At 38.0% G+C, this 15,945-nt stretch overlaps 1 protein-coding gene across 6 annotated transcripts in view; it reads left to right on the top strand.

The window, feature by feature from the left end:
• Positions 1 to 15,945, top strand: part of LOC150102890 (cilia- and flagella-associated protein 52) — a 640,784-nt gene that overhangs the window by 612,795 nt on the left and 12,044 nt on the right. For all 6 annotated transcript variants that reach the window (XM_090397376.1, XM_090397375.1, XM_090397374.1 and 3 more), the window contains exon 14: positions 699 to 936. In XM_090397376.1, coding sequence (XP_090253502.1) covers positions 699 to 936 — 238 coding nt within the window. The remainder of the gene's footprint in view (positions 1 to 698; positions 937 to 15,945) is intronic.

Below are 15,945 nucleotides of genomic sequence, written 5' to 3'. Positions count from 1 at the left end.
CGAGACCTCAATAAAGGTCGAAACCTGTCTGGGTAGTGGCCCTTCCCATCATACATGTCTGCAAGGAGATGTGCTTTGCATTATGGGAGATACTAAGGCAAGTGATCAGAACTTATACCACCTTTACCATGAGTTGCCCCAGTCCTGAAAATATTTCAGGCATAAACTTTGTTTGCTTACTCTTGGATAAAGGATTAAACCAAATATGCAAATGGTAGCATAGCCAAGTGAAAAAACTTCCATCACAACATTTACTTTCTCACTTTTCAGCAACTTCTGAATGATGCTCTTATTTGATGTATTCTCAATACAGGTTGATGTTGCTTTCCAACACTCTTCATTAAGTCTAGAATGTTCTTCTAATATATGTTGGAAACTAGGACAATGTATTATTTTGTAAAATCAGAATATGAAAAGTGAATATCATGTTTGTTTGCAGTATACTTAAATTAATAAATGAGAGCGGAACATTTTTATTTCTCCATATACTGTTTAAGCATGGGTTATTTATATTATTAAGCATTAAAAGAGTGACTTTTAACTTCAGTTTTGTTTGTGACATAGTTTATCATCATCTGGCATAAATAAATATTATCAGAGTACAGTAACCAGTGTCATAAATAGTTAAGTTACTGCTCTTTATTTTGTTAGTTTGTAATTAATTTTCAGTGGAATTGATGATATATTTTATCTTTTAGAAAACACATACGAAGTCAGGTAGTATTTGCAAATACTCTTTTCAAGTGTGTCTGCTATGGACCAGATGAATGTCAGATAATTGCAAGTGGTACTGATCGCAAAATAGGATACTGGGAAGTATTTGATGGCACACAGATTCGTGAATTGGATGGATCGCTGTCTGGATCTGTAAATGCTATGGATATAACTGCTGATGGACAAATATTTGTTACTGGTGGATGTGACAAATTACTGAAGGTAATCTTTGTAATTATTAAAGACAGCATTTTTTTTTTTTCCCGTTATCATCATCACACACACAGTATGGCAATACATTACACTCTGATACTCCTTCAGCTTACCAATCAGCTGGCCTACTTAGCTGAGTAAGAGTATTTGCTCTGCAGCAAACAGGCTGCAGGGATCCTACCTTGAGCATATGGATGTTTGTGATTGTCTGTAGGTAGGAGATGACTTTCAGCATCTGGTTGTAAGACCACTGCTTTGCATATTGGAGGCCTAAAGTGGCTTGAAAAGGTTCCATGTTTGGTGTCTAGAACAGGGTTTCTGTGCTGTGTAAACATTTTAAAAAATATGTATATATAAAATTCTTGGCTCACCCATGGTATGAATATAGTACTCTAGGTTTATACAAACATTTTGTGGGTGGGAGATACATTAAAAAAAAAAGGTCTCCTCAAAACTTCCAGTGATGACCTATTATTTCACCCAGTCTCCCTCTATGAATAATCTCTTCTGTATCAATCTGGTACAAGTCCTATTTATGTCTTATATATCACTCCATCTGGCTTCATATTTTATAACATTCAGATATGATTCTTGTGTAGAGGCTTAAGTGCTGTGAGGACATTATGTTGGAGGTTTAATGGATTTTTTACAACACTCAAAAAGAATTAAAATAGAATTTAATACTTCCTATATTTCGTCCTAGTCACTAGGACATCTACGGGGATTACAAAAACAATTAATGTAACATGCACACAAAAACTAACAATACTAAGCCCAACCACGTAGGTGACACTAAAGTCCTATCTAGGTGGAGCGCCCTCTAAGGGCGGTAGCAGGTGGCCTGGAATGTAAGGTGGGACCTCTGGTGATGAGTGTTTCCCAAATCTTCGGAAGCTTAATGCAACCATATTTGTTAAGATTTGGTTGGTTTCTGAGAGCTGCTGCTGCTTCTAAGAAAAGTCTCTCTTTCTTAGAAGCAGTTCCAAGGGCGGTTCCACTGGAACAAAGATTGTGGGCTCTCTTGGTAAGGGTTTTAATGATGCCATATTGTTGTGAGGGGTGGTGGTGGAAGAGTTTGTGAATGTATCTGCCTGTGTGTGTGGGTTTTCTGTATACAGTGAAGGCAAGTGTATCATTAGGCAGGCACGTGACTAAGGTGTCTAGGAAGGGTAAACAATTGTTCTTTTCCTTTTCCATAGTAAACTGGATTCTTGGATGTAGGCTATTGAGATGACCGAGGAAGGAGTCTAACGTGTCTGGGCCATGAGGCCAAATAGAGAACACATCATCTACATATCTTAGCCAGATAGAAGGTTTGAGTGGGGCCGAGTCTATGGCTCGTTTTTTGAAATCTTCCATATAGAAATTGGCAAGGGGGGGAACCCATGGCATTGCCCTCTATCTGCTTGTAGATTTTGTTATTGCAAGAGAAATACCCAGAGTTGATGGCAAAGGAAAAGAGATCTAAGATGTCAGAGGGGAAAACGTTTTCAACCTTAACTGACACTTTATCTCTCTTAGAGATTTCGAAAAATGAGCCATAGACTCAGCCCCACTCAAACCTTCTATCTGGCTAAGATATGTAGATGATGTGTTCTCTATTTGGCCTCATTGCCCAGACACGTTAGACTCCTTCCTTGATCATCTCAATAGCCTACATCCAAGAATCCAGTTTACTATGGAAAAGGAAAAGAACAATTGTTTACCCCTCCTAGACACCTTAGTCACGCGCCTGCCTAATGATACACTTGCCTTCACTGTATACAGAAAACCCACACACACAGGCAGATACATTCACAAACTCTCCCACCACCACCCCTCACAACAATTTGGCATCATTAAAACCCTTACCAAGAGAGCCCACAATCTTTGTTCCAGTGGAACCATCCTCACTACTGAGCTTAACCACATGCACAGAACTTTCCTCTCCAATGGCTACAGCGAACACAGTTTCAAAAAAATAATCAATTCCTCCCCCATTCCCCGTCCCTCTCGTCAACAAAAATTTAAAAATGCCATCACCATACCCTACATCCGAGGCACTTCGGAAAAAATAGCCAAGATACTAAAAAAGTATAACCTACACACAGCATATAAGCCCTACTGCAAACTTGCTACCCTTATCCGTTCTACGAAAGATCAGCTCCCTCCTCTCTCTCTGCCTGGAGTTTACAAAGTACCCTGTTCCTGTAAGCTTGCATACTTTGGTCAGACAGGCAGATCAGCATCCATCCGCCTGGAGGAACACAAGTCGTACATCGTTAAACACAACTATGGCCATTCAGGCTTGGCTGACCATGTTTTGGACACCACCCACAGAGTATCATGGAAGAAAACCACCATGCTCCACCAGAGCAAATTCAAGAAAGAGAGACTTTTCTTAGAAGCAGCAGCAGCAGCTCTCAGAAACCAACCAAATCTTAACAAATACGGTTGCATTAAGCTTCCGAAGATTTGGGAAACACTCATCACCAGAGGTCCCACCTTACATTCCAGGCCACCTGCTACCCGCCCTTAGAGGGCGCTCCACCTAGATAGGACTTTAGTGTCACCCACGTGGTTGGGCTTAGTATTGTAAGTTTTTGTCTGCATGTTACATTAATTGTTTTTGTAATCCCCGTAGATGTCCTAGTGACTAGGACGAAATATAGGAAGTATTAAATTCTATTTTAATTCTTTTTGAGTGTTGTAAAAAATCCATTAAACCTCCAACATAAAATTATATGATATTCTGATATCATTATCTGCTAGTTCTTTTCTGAACTCTTTCCAAAGGCCTTATTACAGTAGAACTGTAACTTCTTTTCTACATTTTTTTTAATGGTAAGCCCATGCACAACAGGTTGTTCAGTGAATGAGCAAAAAGCCATGAGAGCAGGAAACCTGTTAACATCAGATTTGAAAACTAACAATTTGTACACTAGGAAATACATATGTAGAGAGCTTCTATAATGAAAGACAGTAATAGGATGGAATGAAGATGAAAACTTTGTTCTGTGAAGGAGTAATGCATAACTTGTACATTTTAACAGATTTAGAGAAGACTAACAGAATTGATCATCATCAAATTTCTGACATGTACTCTCCTTGGGGTGGAGGGTACTCAATATCATGATAGTACTACATGAATAAATTACATCATTAAACGACGGTTTTCTAAATTAATCTGTTAAGACTACAATATTATCAGATTGTCTTCTAAGACATTTTTTATTGTATCAATCCACGTGCACCTTGGTCTTCTTGCAGGTCTTGTATCTACTATCCTGGTAAACAACACTTCTTTTGCTAACCTTTCCTCTGACATTTATTTAAGTGACCATACCACCTGAATGCTACTAATATGATACTGTCATTAATGCCATCTGTTAACTTCCCTAATCTTTCTCAGAACTCTATCTGTGGATTCTACTCTTTGACAAAGTTTTTATTTCTAGCCCAACTCTCACATCCAATAAGTTCAACTTGGTTTGAACACTGTCTTGTATACAGCTAGTTTAGTGTTTTGACTAATTTCTCTCTTATTCCATATAAATTTATTCAGCTGATTTTTGTACCAAACCAGCTTTGATAATTCCGTTACCTATTTCCATATTTAATTAGCCATCATTACTAAAAACTGTGACTGAAACATTTATATAAATAGCTGAAATGTTTTACTTCTTTTATAGGTTCACCATTCAGGATGCAGTCGATGTTTTCAATATTATTACCCATTTTCATTGTCTTTATCTTATTTTATTGCTAATTTTAATTCTCGTAGACAGGCTTATACGTTGGTTATGCATTACTAAATCACTTATGGAATTGAACAACATAGATACAAATATAAATTAAATTACACTTTAATAAATATTTCAGATATTTCGGCAACATCACGTTGCCATTTTCAAAAGGAACTTACAAAAAAAAAGGCACTTGCACATAGGCAATATAACACAGTAACTGAGAATGAAGAGATGAAGCTATTGTTCTCCTAAAAGTCCTGTTGGTGCCCTTTAGCAGGCTAAGTAGGTGTTCTTGGCCATTGGGCTGAAGGTCTGCTGATGTAAGCCTCCCAAATTCGGGGCAGTCGCATACAACCAAATTTGTTGAGGTTTGGAGAGTTTCTTAGGGCTGAGGCTGATTCCATAAATAGTCTTTCGAAATTGTATTTGCTACGGTGTATTATTGTAGCTTTCTTCCACCATATTTTGTGGCATGTATCCAGAGCATGGTCTGCAAGACCAGAATGGCTGTACTTGTGAAAGCGGATGTAGTCCTTGTGTTCAGAAATTCTGATATTTGCTGTCCTGCCTGTTTGGCCAAAGTAAGACAGTTTACAACTGCAAGGGACCTGGGATACACCAGGTAGGTCTAGGAGAAGTGGTTGGTCTTTAGTGGAGCAGATAAGGGATGCCAATTTTCTGTAAGGCCTATAACAGGAGGTCAGGTCATGTTTTTTTAAGATTTTGGTAATTTTTTCCGAGGTACCTCGGATGTAGGGAATGGTGATGGATTTAGAGTAATCCTTGTTGTGGAGGGGGGGGGCTGTGGTTTGTAGGTTAGGTTACAGTAGGATATGCAACAAGGAATATAAAGCTCTGCAGGAAATGAGGAATAATAAAGAATTAGTTATCACCAAAGCAGATAAGGGAAATGCAACTGTTGTACTCAACCAAAAGGACTACACGGGTAAGCTTAATGCTCTTCTATTAGATCAGGCTACTTACCTCCCTATCGAATACAATCCCACCAACTCACAAATTAGAAAACTTCACAGGCTCCTTCAGAAAGTCACTTCTTGGCATGTAGAAGTTACCAACAGATTAAAGCCGTTTAACTCATACCCCCGTACAACACCTAATTTGTATGGGGGGGAATTAATGCCATCCACTATGGGACGTAATGGCACATTTTCTTTACGGACTCCCAAAAATACATAAAGAAAATGTGCCATTACGTCCCATAGTGGATGGCATTAATTCCCCCCCATACAAATTAGCTAAACATTTGGCCAAAGAGCTCACACACTATATTGGCATCACACATAAAAAACTCAGCCCACTTCAAAGCCAGCATAGAAAAATTTACACTCCAACATACTGACATAATGGTCAGCTTTAATGTCTCCTCCTTATTCACAAATGTCCCACTCAAGGAAACTTTAGAGCTAATCCAAGCTAAATTTTCTCCTGATATCTCAGCCCTATTTCAGTTCACAATGAACTCAGGCTATTTCGTTTGGCAGGGAAAATTTTACAAACAAATAGAGGGGACAGCCACGGGTTCACCACTCTCGCCACTCTTGGCCAATTTCTTTATGGAGACCTTTGAAGAAAAAGCCTTAGCATCTGCCCCACAAAAACCAACCATATGTGTTCGCTATTTGGCCACATGGCTCTGAAACACTCCTCTCCTTCTTAACACACTTAAACAACCAACACCTCAGAATCAAGTTCACCCTGGAAAAAGAGGAAAACAACAGCCTCCCTTTCCTAGACACACTAGTCACCTGCCAGCCTGATGGAACCTTGGTTTTCTCAGTTTATAGAAAACCCACCCATACAGGCAGATACATTCACCAACAACCCCAGCCCCCAACAATATGGAGTGGTGAAAACACTATACAACAGGGCTAAACTAATCTGTTCTAACGACATGGCCCTAAACACTGAACTAAATCACGTCCTCAACACTTTCTCAGCCAATGGCTACCCCCCCAAAAAAATCCAAAAAATATTAAAACCTACAAACCACAGCCCCCCCCCCCCCTCCACGACAAGGATTACTCTAAATCCATTACCATTCCCTACATTCAAGGCACCTTGGAAAAAAATTACCAAAATCTTAAAAAAACATGACCTGACCTCCTGTTACAGGCCATACAGGAAATTGGCATCCCTTATCCGCTCCACTAAAGACCAACCACTTTCCCTAGATCTATCTGGTGTATACCAGGTCCCTTGCAGCTGTAAACTGTCTTACTTTGGCCAAACAGGCAGGACAGCAAATATCAGAATTTCTGAACACAAGGACTACATCTGTTTTCACAAGTACAGTCATTCTGGTCTTGCAGACCATGCTCTGGATACACGCCACAGAATATGGTGGAAGAAAGCTACAGTAATACACCATAGTAAATACAAATTCGAAAGACTATTTATGGAATCAGCTTCAGCCCTAAGAAACTCTCCAAACTTCAACAAATTTGGTTGTATGCGACTGTCCCAAATTTGGGAGGCTTACATCAGCACATCTTCGGTCCAACGGCCAAGAACACCTACTTAGCCTGCTAGAGGGCACCATCAGGACTTTTAGGGGAACAATAGCTTCATCTCTTCATTCTCAGTTACTGTGTTGTATTGCCTAAGTGCAGGTGCCATTTTTTGTAAGTTCCTTTTGAAAATGGCAGTGACGTTGCCGAAATATCTGAAATATTTATTAAAGTGTAATTTAATTTATATTCGTATCTACATTGTTCAATTCCTTAAGTGATTTAGTAATGCTGATTTTAATGCCAAATTTATTACAGGAGTTATTCAATTTACTTACTGAATCCTAGACTTATACGGATTTATTCAGAAGTATAACATCATCTGCATCAAGTAAAGAGCTAAGATTAATATCTCCAATTTTGATATCAAGTTTAATATCACTTTTCTTCATTACGTGATCTATGTAGATAATTTGCACCCTTGTCTCACACCTGATTTAACATCAAACCATCTTCCTGTACTACCTCCTATTCTAACTACTAACTTACAACTCAAATAAAGACTAAATATTGCTTGATATAATGTCCCATTTGCTTATGCTATATAACTGTAGCACTCTGAACAGCTTTCTCTTGGAGCCTTGTTATAGGTAACCCTCGTATAGCACGGTATTTATACAACGCGGTCTACAAATTGTAGTATCCTTGTTGAACATGGTACTTATACAACGCGGTCTACAAATTGTAGTATCCTTGTTGAACATGGTACTTATACAAAGTGGTTTTAATATAAGACAGTCTACAAACTGTAGTAACCCTTTATCTTTTCATATATTTTTCAATGTGTGACTTAAAAATCAAATTTTATCCTCCTTAAATTTGCATCTGCCAATAGCGCACATGTAGTTATAAGTAGCAAATTTATATTAGGGGAAATACTCTTTAGCACACATGTACGTCAGTTGTTTACCGTTGAAAATTGTCTTCGTTTTCTGCCAGGAAAGTCCGTTAATCTCAACCTGAGCACTTTATTTTTTGGTGAGTTACATACAATATGTAATGCCTTTTTTTTTTTTTTTTCATGTGAAAAATTTATTTTTATAGTAATGGCGATATGGTTGAAAAAAGAAATTGAGGAAAAACTGGTACAATTAATAGATGATGTCAAAAGTTCTGCTGAAGATTCTGATTACGATGAATCTGTTAAAGAAATTAGCATAAGGATTGAACTTGGCAAGAAAGTTATTTTATGGACAATGATCTCTCGATGGAGCGGTCCAGAAAATTCACTAGACAATTGGATATTTGTTTAGCTCCATATTATGAACTTAATAGAAAATTGCAGCATAGTGGTAAACAAGGTCTTATTACGTCTTCTTCTGCAGCTTTTCCCACTTAAGTAGGGTTGCTGTTTGTGGTGAGTCTCCTACACAACTTCCTGTCTTGGGCTGTAGCCACATCCAAGTTCTTCATCCTCAAGTCCTCCTCAACCATCTCCCTCCATCTTTTCTTTGACCCTCCGTGCTTCCTCCTTCCTTGCACATCCATCTGCATGATCCTTCTTCCCACATATTCGTCCTCCCTCCTCATCACATGACCAAACCATCTCCAACCTTGCCTCCTGTGTCTTCGCTCCTAAGTTCATAACTTTTACCGTTCCCCTTACATAATCATTTCTCAGATGGTCCTTTCTGGTCACACTGCACATCCACCTAAGCATTCTCATCTCCGCTACCTCCATCTTGCTGATGTTATTTTTCTTAGGGACCACAGTTTCCAAAACATACATCATAGCTGGTCTCACTACTGTCCTGTAAATTTTGCCTTTTAGATTGATCGGCACCCTCTTATCACATAGCACTCTAGCCATCTCTCTCCAGTTCCTCCATCCCACTTCCTTCTCAGCCTCACCATCCTCTTTCCTTGTTGAACTTAAGTATCTAAAGTCACTAACCTTCCTGATGACATTTCCTTCCAGCTCCAGATCTGTCTCCTGGCTGCCATCCACTTTGCAACACATATGCTCGGTCTTACTTATGCTCAGTCTCATACCGCTCTATTCCAGTACTTTCCTCCAACTTTCCAGTTTGGCTGCCACTTCTTCTCTTGATTCTGCACACAGCACGATGTCATCTGCATACAACATAGTCCAAGGTGTGTCTTCTCTCACTTCCTCCGTCACCACCTTCATCACCATATTAAACAGGAATGGACTTAATGCAGACCCTTGATGCAAGCCAACTGTCACTGGAAAACTTTCTGTCACTCCCAGGCAGGTTCGAACACTTGTCTTCACATTTCTGTGCATCTCCTGCACCAACCTGACATATTTCTCTGGTACCTTCTTCTCCCTCAGACACCTCCAGACTTCTTGCCTTGGCAATCTATCATACGCTTTCTCCAGATCAATAAATACCAGATGTTGCTCCCGTTGCTTCTCTCGAAACTTTTCCATCATCTGTCGTACCCCAAAGATAGTATCTGTGGCCGATCGACCAGGCATGAAGCCAAATTGCTCCTTTGCAATCTCCACCTCCTTCCTCAGTCTTCCATCAAGAACCCTTTCTAGGATTTTCATTGTGTGGTACATCAACTTTATTCCTCTGTAATTCTTACAATCTTATGCATCCCCTTTACCTTTGTAGATGGGGACAAGAGTACTTTTCCTCCATTCTCAGGTATATTTACTTGTTGGCAAACTTTCATGAACAGGTTCCACAGCAGGTCAATTCCCTCTTCCCCCAGAGCCTTCCATGCCTCCACTGGAATCCTGTCTGGGCCCACCGATTTTCCATTCTTCTTCCTCTTCATGGCCTCCTTCACTTCCACTCTACTGATGTTCTGCACCATCCCCTTAGAAGGCTGCCCATCTTCTCTGTGAGTCCTCGCATTTTCCTCATTCAAAAGTCCCTGAAAGTATATTCTCCATCTGTTTCTTGTGTCCACATCCCTCCATAATATTCTTCCTTCAGCATCTTTGATCTACCTCACATGTATGATGTCCTTTGAAGCCTTATTTCTACATTTTGCCAATTGATAAATCTTTCTCTGTCCTTCCTTTGTTTCTAACTGATCATAAAGGTCTTGATATGCCATGGTCGTCTCCTGTTCAACAACTCTCTTGGCTTCTCGCTTTTTCTCTCTGTCCTCTTCCACTCTTGACTCGTCCCACTTCTGCTTTACCTTCCTCTTAGCCGTCACTGCTTCTTGTACATCATTATTCCACCACCAACCCTCCTGCTTTTTAATCCTTCCGAGCTGTTTCACCAAGCACCTCAATTGCACAGCTCAGGATTACTTTTGAATTATGTCTCCACCAGTCTTGTACACTTTCTAGTCCATCTGACATCCTCTCTAACATCTTCTCCCTAAAAGGGTTCCTCACACTCTCTTCTTTTAAGCGAAACCACTTAATGGAACCAGCATAGTAGTAAGTAAGGTCTTATTACTGACTTCTTGATAACTAAATCAGCTTAAGTATGCAATGAGAATTATACAAATGATGTCCAAGAGATTTCAAGTGATGACGATGTCTGGCCACTCGTAAATAAAGAACATCTACCAAATGTTAGTTTTGAGGAGAGTGATGACGATTAAAATATACACTTTATTTTATTTTCCTAAAACATTTATGCATTATATGCAATGAAGTTTACGTACGATTTAGAATTTTTTATAATTTTATACTATGTATTTGTTTCATGCGTTATGTTTTCTTAACTTACATGAAATACCTGAATTAAATAAAAAAATTTTTTTTGTTGGATATGTCATTGTTTATATAATCACCTAAGATCTGCGTTATACGAGGGTTACCTGTATTTAGCTTTCCAGATCTACAAAAATTGAATACAGGTCCTTATTATATTCCAATGATTTCTCAACTCTTTATCTTAAAAGTGAAAATTTGATCCTGACACTCTGTGTTTGACCTGAATCCAACTTGTTCTCAAAGTTTCCCTCACATAATTTTTCATAGCTGTTCTCAGTTTTTTTTTTATGTTGGTCCCACTGATGAAAGGTTTATTTGTAAATTTATAGTATATTTGTATCATTGGCAGGCTAATCCTGCCCCCCCGCCACCACCACCACCATTCTTAGTGGCTTTATTTGTATATTTTACCAAGTCTTGGAAATCTTGCTCTTAACACCAAACATGGAACTTCTTCAAGCTAATTCAGGCCTCCAATAAGTAGGGTAGTGCTGCAACACTGGCAATGAAATTCAGTGCCAGTGTTTGACCACCATGTTGAACCACATGCTGATAGAAAGATTTTAACCCACAACCTATTTTTGTGGGAGCAGATACTCCAACCACCCAGCATGCATAAATCTTACCAGGAACATTTACTAAGGAAATTCTCACATTCAGTTTTATTTCCCTTTTGTATAGATAGGTACTATGAGAGCTCCACTCCAATCATCTGGAATTCAACCCTCTGAATTATGCAGTGTAGTCACTGTACAGTTTTTATACCTTCATCTTTGAGCATTTCTAGTTGAATATCATCTACTCCAGCTGTTCCACATATCAGGTTTACAATCACTTTTTCTACTTCTAGTATATCTTTGTGTATTCTACAATGCTGGTACTGCTTGTTTCATTTAGCAAAGATTCACAGTAATTACTCCATACATCTAGAATATTGCATTCTTTGGTTTTCATGTCACATTTATCATTTGTGATTACTTTTAGTTTTTTTTTCTCTTTCTGATATTTATTTTCTATCTTACCAAAGTTTTCTCACAACTTTGGTTTAGCTAGTTTTACACAGTGCTTTTGCTTTACATTTATTTTCTCTGTATTCTCTAAAAGCAAAACCTGGCTTACTTGACAGGAATGTTTTCTTCTTTTCCTTGACAACCTCTTTAACTTCCTAAGTCCATCATAGAGATCTGATTTTTCTGTCCTTTCAAACAATCTCACTGAATGTTTCTGGATGTTCTATCAATGTTTTCTTCAGGGTTTGCCACTAAATCTCAAAGGTTTAGTTCTTGTTTTTAAACTTTCATTGAGACAATGAGACATTTATTTCTTGCATCTTCTCACCATGTAAATTGGTGCACATTTTTATGATGGAACATTGTGTTAGTAATAAGTAGTCCATGTCCTTAACAGAGATCTAGCAAGTACCAATGGCAGAATTCATCATCATCAAATTCCTGATATATACCCTCAAGGGGTGTACAGGATATGATAGTACTTCATAAAAAACTTACACCATTACTAACTTCCTATCTACAATATTCCTCCAAATCAATCTGTTACCTGTCAAGACTTCAACATTATCAGATCTTACATTTTTATCTTATAACGCACTTTTTACTGTATCAAATCGACCTAAATCTTGGTCTGCCAACTGGGCAGAGAACACTTGTTTTGCTAATCTTTCTTCTTCCATTCTCTTTAAGTGATCATACCTGAAATTAGCCCAGCTAATGCATTCCTGGATGCTGACAATGTCACGTTCTTTCCTAATATCCTCGTTCCTTGTTTTTACTATGATACTCCCATTGATGCCATTTGTTCATGCCCCTAATCTTTCTCAGGACTCTCATATCTGCTGTCTCTAGCCTTTGGTCAAGTGTTTTAATTCTCACCCAGCTCTTAGATCCATGAGTTAAAATTGATTTTAAACACTGTCTTGTATAGCTAATTTAGTGTTTTGACTAATTTCTCTCTTTTAACATATAAATTTATTAAGTTGACTTTCAACCATACCAGCTTTGTTGATTCTGTTGTCTATTTCCATATTTAATTTACCATCTTCACTAAAAATCATGCCTAAGTAGCTGAAATGTTTTACTTGTTTTACAGGTTTCTCCATTGAAAATGTAGTTGATATTTTCAACACTTCTGCCTATTTTCATTGTCTTTGTCTTGTATTGCTGACCTTCATACCAAATCTATTACAAGAGTGATTCAATTTAGTCAGGGAATCTTGCAGATTTATTTAGAAGTATAACATCATCTGCATCGAGTAAAGAGCTGAGATTAACATCTCCAATTTTGATATCAGGTTTAATACCAATTTCCTTCATAATGTGATCCATATAGATAATAAATAACAGAGGGGATAACATACATCCTTGTCTGGCACCAGATTTAACATTAAACCATCTGGCTAAACTCAAGGAAAAGTTTTCTTCACTCAGTGGAACCGTTGGTTGATTCCATAAAAGTCACAAAGTTAACAATGTGACAAGAACAATCTCCAGAGGCTCTGAACTTAAATGAATCTCTTCCATCCAGCTTACATCTGGATTGGCAAAGATGGAAGATATTGAATAGACTTCATGCTGGAATGGACAGATCAAAGCAGAATATGGCCAGATGGGGCTACACAGACACCTGTGTGGTGAAACACAAACCATGGATCATCTTATGCAAAGCTGCCTAATAGACATTAATAATATATGTACCTATCAGTGTAATGAAACAGGGTTAAAGTATATTAATCACTGAATAAGCAAAATTTGACATTTTATGTTTTTGTGTAATATTTTATGCAAGTGGCATTTTTGTCTCTTAATGTATGCTTTTGATCACTTATATGTACTATCATACATTTTCTGTAGTTTGCACACAAAATAAATAAATTCTAAGTATTGCTTGATATAATGCTCCATTGACACCATACAGCTGTAGCACTTTGAACAGCTTCTCTCTTGGCACCCTATCATATGCCTTTTCCCGATCTACAAAACTTAAATACAGATCTTTGTTATATTCCCACGATTACTCAACTATTTGTCATAATGTGAAAATTTGGCCTAAATCCAGCTTGTTCTCCACCAAGCTTCTCAACTGTTTCTCAAGTATACTTGAATAAATCTTACCAGGAACACTCAGTAGAGAAATACCTCTATAATTCTCACATTCAGTTTTATTTCCCTTTTTATATATGGGTACTATGAGAGCTCTATTCCAATCATCTGGAAATTGTCCCTCTGTCCAGGCCTTCTGAACTTGCAGTGCAACCACTGTAATACTTTTATACCTCCACACTTGAGCATTTCTGGTCGAATATCATCTACTCCTGCTGCCTTTCCTCATTTCAGGCTTTTGATGGCTTTTACTACTTTAAGTATGGAAATGTATTCCTGATTGCATGTCTGTTGAGTGTTTTTTTCCCTACTGTGCTGTCATCATTGCTTGTTTCATTTAGCAATTTTTCGAAGTAATTACTCCATACATCAAAGATATCTTTTTCTCCTGTTTTCATGTCACCTTTATCATTGCTAATTCCTTTTACAGCACTCTTTTTTCCATTTCTCAGCTTCTTCAACAACCTCCAAAATATCTTGCCACCTTCTTGATATTTATTTTCTGTGTTCTTACCAAAGTTGTCCCATGACTTTTGTTTAGCTAGTTTTACACAGTGTTTAGCTTTCTTACATTTGTCTCTGTATTCTCTAAGATCCACACAGTTAGCCTAGTGGTTACACGCTTCGCAACCATATGCTTGGGGGAAGGAGTGTCCCAGGTTTGATTCCCGTTGGTGAAGTGAGGAGCTTAAAGATCTTCCTCAGCCATAGCCAAGTTAGCCTGTATTGGGCGTGGACAGCAGGTTTTTTCCCCAACTTTTCCTTTTTCATTTTGTCAGTTGCTTTCTCTAAAGCCTCAAAACATTTCTCCATTTCTACCTTAGTAGAATCTTCTGTGGGACAAATAATTCTCATTGTCCAATTCCCCATTTTAGTATTTGCCTACATCATTCTAAGTGATATTGCTTACCATTCAAGAAGTTTAGCCTCGTATTTTGTGTTCGATACTATAGCTACATCTTTTTTTCCTTGATTGTCATTGCCTGAATATAACATTTTATATTCATTGCTCAGAAAATTCTCCAGATTGTCTTTTGTGTTTCAGTCACCTCTAGTATGTCAATCTGGTACTTATCCAATTCCTCAGCTAGCTCCATTTCGTTGCCATTCAGACTTCTTATGTTGATAGTTCATCATCAAATTCCTGCCATGTACCCTCAAAGGGTGTACAGGATATGATAGTACTACATGAAAAAAATTACATCATTACTAACTTCCTATCTACAATTTTCCTCCAAATCAGTATGTTAATTGTCAAGACTCCAACATTATCAGATCTTATATTTCTGTCGTCTAAGCCACTTTGTACCGTATCAATCCACCTATATCTTTGTCTTCCTCTGGGTCGTTTTGCTGCCAACCTGGTGGAGAACACTTGTTTTGCTAATCTTTCCTCTCCCATTCTGTTTAAGTGACCATACCACCTGAGATTAGCTCTGCTAATGCATTCTTGGTTGCTGACAATGTCAAGTTCTTTCCAAATATCCTCGTTTTTAATATGATATTGCCATTGATGCCATCTGTTCACGCCTCTAATCTTTCTCAGGACTCTCATTTCTGCAGTCTCTAGTCTTTGGTCAAGTGTTTTACTTCTGACCCAGCTCTCAGATCCATAAGTTAAAACTGGTTTGAACACTGTCTTATATACAGCTAATTTAGTGTTCTGACTAATTTCTCTCTTTTTCCATATGAATTTATTCAGTTGACTTCCCACCATACCAGCTTTGCTGATTCTGTTGTCTATTTCTATATTGAATTTACCATCTTCACTAAAAATCATGCCTAAGTAGCTGAAATGTTTTACTTGTTCCACAGGTTCTCCATTCACAACACAGTTGACATTTTCAATAATTCTGCCTGTTTTCATTGTCTTTGTCTTTTTATTGCTGACCTTCATACAATATCTATTACAACAGTTATTCAATTGTCAGAGAATCTTGTAGACTTGTAGCGGATTTATTTAGAAGTATAACATCATCCGTATTAAGCAAATA

Source organism: Typopeltis vanoorti, chromosome 9, assembly GCF_054136105.1.
Source record: "Typopeltis vanoorti isolate ZY-2024b chromosome 9, IOZ_Tvanoo_1.0, whole genome shotgun sequence".
Classification (NCBI taxonomy): domain Eukaryota; kingdom Metazoa; phylum Arthropoda; class Arachnida; order Uropygi; family Thelyphonidae; genus Typopeltis; species Typopeltis vanoorti.
This window is presented reverse-complemented; position numbering and strand designations above follow the sequence as displayed.